Source organism: Penaeus chinensis, chromosome 15 (assembly GCF_019202785.1).
Source record: "Penaeus chinensis breed Huanghai No. 1 chromosome 15, ASM1920278v2, whole genome shotgun sequence".
NCBI classification, from domain to species: Eukaryota; Metazoa; Arthropoda; class Malacostraca; order Decapoda; family Penaeidae; genus Penaeus; species Penaeus chinensis.
This window is the reverse complement of record NC_061833.1, coordinates 10,580,543-10,585,821: the sequence shown is the minus strand read 5'-3', so window position 1 is coordinate 10,585,821 and position 5,279 is coordinate 10,580,543. Positions and strand designations below refer to the sequence as shown.

Genomic DNA, 5,279 nt, shown 5'->3' with positions numbered 1-5,279 from the left:
TAGAAACTCTTTACATACCATTTTATTTGTTTATATAATACCAATGAATATCATTAAACAAATGAATTACAATATTTTTGAAGTATGATTATACATGATACACAATGCAAATTTACTAGATTGATAAACTCTATTCTTATTAATAGATTCATCTTTTATCATACTTATTCAAAAGCCTGATTCAAAGACAAGGTAATTGAGATTTCCCGGAAAGAAAGAAAAAAAATTACGTTTTTTTTACTTGTAAGTCTGAAAAAAATGTACAAGAGAATTTTTGTGACAGCTTCAATAAGCATATATGCATACAAAGTTTATTATAAAAAGTAACTAATCATCTATAAAAATAATAAATAAATAAAAAAGCAAACTTAGTACTCTTCCTTCTGAAATCTGTATGTTAGAAGAATTCATATTTGAAACAAATTTGAATACAATTTGCAAACAGCAAAACATACAGAACTGGAAGAGAGAAAATACAACCCAATAGAAATGAGGCAGTGACAGAGAAATAAAGAAGATAAGGGCAAGTGAAGGAAAGTGTAAAGTGATGATGAAAAGACAGTTACAACACAAGGAAACAGTGAAGGAATAACTGTAAGCAAGAGGGCAAAGAGAAGATAAAAATAAATCTATGAAGAACAGAGAAAATGGTTATGATGAACATAAAAAAGACAATAGATTTGAGATATTAAGTAGCAGACAAAAATTAAACATAATAAAAGCATAAAGTACAATTACATAACCCTTTCTTTATTTTCCAAAGACAAACAGCAGATCCTATCTTCAAAAGCGTCATTATTCATTTTCTTCTTTATGGTCTTTACTAATGTTCTGGTTCAACTGATCATTCTCATATTCCACAAAATCATCAAACAGACTGGGCCATGCTTCCGTATCATCATAAGAACTCAGATCATCTCCTACAGTTTCAGCAAAATTTAGGAACATATTCCACGTGTCTCTTGGTATACCACGAATATTGGGATGTCTTTCAAGGAATGCTAACCATCTCTTCAATATACTTGGCTCACGCTGAGAAAAGACAAGTTTCCATAACAACACTGCCATATCGGACGGTAAAATTCGTTGGCCGGTGTCAGAATCCAGACCAAATTTAAATGTAAATCTATAAAGGTCTTTGAATTCTTCTGGTCTCTGGACCTCATGTAGCATATCTGAGAATTTGGACTGTATACCCTTGATTGAATCCACTTTAAGAGCTTTGCATCCACTTAGGAATTCTGCACGCGTAAACCGGCACATAGTTTCTGCCCCAAATTTCCAGGCTAACACTAACACTATAAACTCTTCAGGTTTAACATTCAGATCCATGCACAGATGTTCAATACCTTCTGACAGTATAGCATCATAATGCTGGTCCTTATAGTGGTCAAACAAGCTAATAATCTTTGCTTCTGAATATTCTTTAGATGATAGTCTTTTAACTTCATTACTAGCAGTCTTGGCAAGCGGTGGAATCCTAGAATAAAATGACCGTTTCTCTGGAGCACTGACAATTATGCTATTTTTTCCACTACCATTGCTTTGCGTATCAGGTGGTGGCACTGGTGACCTTCCTTCAAGCCCACTGAGGCTGCTACCACTCTCACTTCCTTCTAAAAGTAAAAGAGAAAGGTTTTAATTTCAAGTGAAGATAAAACAATACAAGGAAGCAGATGGAAGTGAAACAGAGAGAGAGAGATGTTTATATTTAGTGCACAATTTTTAATTCATGAAATTCATGACATAACAATACTTTTACTCTCTTTTAAAAAAACTGTAGCTACTAAATGCCTTTAAAACAATGAGAAAAATAAGTACACATACAATAATACAAATTTTAATAACTGCAACTGACAAATAGCAAAAATAATAATAATAATAATGATAATAACTTATAGCCTCAACACTCTGACTCCTAAACTCTATGAGTTAATCTGCCCTTCTTGTTACCTTTATAATAAATAACAGAGTAACAATATAATATAACAAATTAACAATTTAATATAACAGATTAACAATTTAATACAGATTAACAATTTAATATAACAGATTAAAAATTTAATTGAACAGATTAACAATTTAATTCAGTAAAAAAGAACAGAAAATATCAAGCCGATACAGCCCCTACCTTGTGTCTGTTCATATTCATGCATGGGCGGAGGATGCTGCAAAGCAGGGTAGTGTTGAAGATTGTGTTGGTGGGCAGGAGGACGTACCTTCAGACAAGATAGGCACTTCCCCATTGGTCCCGCTGCCCGCCACACGTGACCCACCTGGCCAGCACCTATTTTGAGATGGGAAATCATCAGTGAGGCTACAAAAGACTGGTATTTAGCAAATAGTGCATTTGGAGAGAGAGAGAAAGAGAGAGAGAGAGAGAGAGAGAGAGAGAGAGAGAGAGAGAGAGAGAGAGAGAGAGAGAGAGAGAGAGAGAGAGAGAGAGAGAGAGAGAGAGAGAGAGACAGAGAGACAGAGAGACAGAGAGACAGAGAGACAGAGAGACAGAGAGACAGAGAGGCAGAGAGGCAGAGAGGCAGAGAGGCAGAGAGGCAGAGAGACAGAGAGACAGAGAGACAGAGAGGCAGAGACAGAGAGACAGAGGCAGAGGCAGAGAGACAGAGAGACAGAGAGACAGAGAGACAGAGAGGCAGAGACAGAGAGACACAGAGACACAGAGACACAGAGACACAGAGAGAGACAGAGAGAAACAGATATATACATATATATATATATATATATATATATATATATATATATATATATATATATATATATATATATATATAGAGAGAGAGAGAGAGAGAGAGAGAGAGAGAGAGAGAGAGAGAGAGAGAGAGAGAGAGAGAGAGAGAGAGAGAGAGAGAGAGAGAGAGAAAGAAAGAGAGATAGGTACTGCTGCTCACAATTTCTCTCTCCACATGGAACAAGCCAAGATAAATTATGCCATTTTTTTAAAACATAAGTACGAAATTAATATAAAAATAATGTCTAGCCTGATACGATGAAGTGAGTTTGAATTTACAGCCAATAATATATTTTCTTAAATATTGGTAAGGTAAACAAATGCATTACAAATGTAACACTTGTTTCATTCATCCAACGATTATATGTAACAGGTTCAGTGAATCAGATGCAGAAGAGGCATCTCTTTATTATTTAATAATTCCACTTTCTTCCTCTCCAGTCTTTATGCTCTAGCAAAAAAATATAACAATTTGCAGATTGATTTTATAGCCAAATCAATAAATTTTGAATCATGTACTAACATTAAAGATAATAAAAAAAAATACAAATATTCTCACATATTTACAGACTGCTCTATTTCTTGCCTCCAGGTGACATTACCGTCACATCATGAAAAAAAATTAGCCTAATGATTGGATTTTGGGCCACTTGCTGTCAGTGAGGCACCCAGATCCAACAGATTAGGCCTGCATGCAATTTAACCCAGAGGTCTGGAGATAATGTTGTGTTCACTGTAATATTGTTTTGTGAAATGTTTCTGCACCTTAGGCTAAGCGAAGACCACAGTGATGGAGTGTATCAAGATGGGCAAGGAGAGAAGTTGAGGCAGAGGACTAGGTATGGCATCCAGAATCGAGAGTGGAGAGGATCAACGTAAAACGAAGATCTGAGCCCCAGGATATATGGGATAGAGTTTGTAAGATCCGGAGACGGTGGCGAGCTTTTTCTTTAATGTAAAGGATATGGTCTCACCAGGACAGTTAGGAGTCAAAAATAATGCCTAGGAATTTGCCAGAAGAATGATATTGGAGTGGAGTGCCATATAAGAAGAGTGGAGGTTGGGGACCTACAGGTGTGCGAGAGAAAAGGATGGAGAGATTTGGAGGTAGAAAAGCAGAAGCCATGGTTTGTAGCCCAGGAAGATACTGATGATATTGCAGACTGAAGAAATTGGCAGAGATTTGGCATGGATGTGCCAGAGGCATAGATGGTTAAATCATCAACATATAGTGATGACCAGGCTCCTGGTGGTAAAACTGAGGCAATGTCATTAACAGCAAGAAGGAATAAAGTGGTACTGAGCACACTGCCTTGTGGGACGCCTTCGATTTGAGGAAAGAATGATGATTTGGCAAAGGCAATTTTGACCTGGAAAGTGAGTTGGGAGAGGAAAGACTAAAAAGACATCCATGTTTCCGCGTATGCCTAGAGAGGACAATTGTTGGAGAATGCGGTACTGCGATGTAGTATCATATGTTTTTTTCTAGGTCAAAGAAAATAGCTAGCACGGATTCATGGCGTGCAAATGCAGAGGTAATATATGTCTCAAAATGAGCAAGGGGGTCGGTTGTGCTTCAGGCACGGCAGAAACCAAACTGGGAAGGAGAGAGAAGATTGTGAGATTCAAGATACCACATTAAGTGGAAGTTAACAATTCGCTCTAGTAGTTTGCACAAGCAGCTAGTTAGTGCGATGGGGCAATAGTCTTGAGGGAGGTTACCCGATTTATTGGGTTTCAGGAAGGGGAGGATAAGAGCTTCTTGCCAATGAGAAGGAAAATTTCCTAATGTCCATATGTGGTTGTAAATTGTTCATAGGAAGGATAAGGAGGAAGATGGGAGTTACCAGAGCATACAGTAGTGAATACCGTCAGGGCCTTCATGAGTGTTGCGGCACTACTGTAAGGCAGCACTGAGTTCAGAGGAAGAAAAAGGAGCGTTATAGAACTCAGCGGAGGATAGGGTGAAGATAATGGGGGTGTGTTCCCTGATGGTTTTAATAGAAAAGAAGTGTGGAGAAAGGTGAGAACCTACTGACCTGGCTGAAATAGTCACCCAGTTCATTAGCAACTTGGAGAGGATCAGAGATGAGGTTATCTCGAATATAGAGGAAGGGGGCTAGATGGGGGGAATGTTTGCCTGATAGTTTATGGATCCGGCGCCAAACATTTGTGATAGATGTAGAGGAAACATAATTTTGCCAGCTATTTGTTTAACTATTCTGAATTGTATAACGAAGACAGGCGGATGCTCTTTTAAAGGAGATAAGGGCTGATAGTTGATTAGGGGTACCTCATTTGTAGTGGTAACTGTTCAAGGCTGCACATTTTAAGCAAAGCGTTTTAGTGCAATCAGAATTCCACCATGGAATACATTTGGAGGTATAGGGTCTTGAGGTTCGAGGAATAGCTGTATGGGCAGCTCTTAGGACTGTAGTTGTGAAACAATGTATAATATCTGAAATGGATGAGGAGGAGGATGGAGAGAAATGAAGAGCAGAGAGTGAAGTGAAAGTATGCCAGTCAGCTCTAT

At 37.8% G+C, this 5,279-nt stretch overlaps 1 protein-coding gene across 3 annotated transcripts in view; it reads right to left on the bottom strand.

Annotated features, from left to right (window-relative positions):
- The window catches only part of LOC125032971 (DCN1-like protein 3), a 14,488-nt gene continuing 9,209 nt past the window's right edge, over positions 1-5,279 (bottom strand). For all 3 annotated transcript variants that reach the window (XM_047624389.1, XM_047624390.1, XM_047624391.1), the window contains 2 exons: positions 2,132-2,287; positions 1-1,616 (listed from right to left, as the gene is read on the bottom strand). In XM_047624389.1, the coding sequence (XP_047480345.1) occupies positions 796-1,616; positions 2,132-2,246 (936 nt within the window). In that variant the 5' untranslated portion in view covers positions 2,247-2,287 and the 3' untranslated portion in view covers positions 1-795. The remainder of the gene's footprint in view (positions 1,617-2,131; positions 2,288-5,279) is intronic.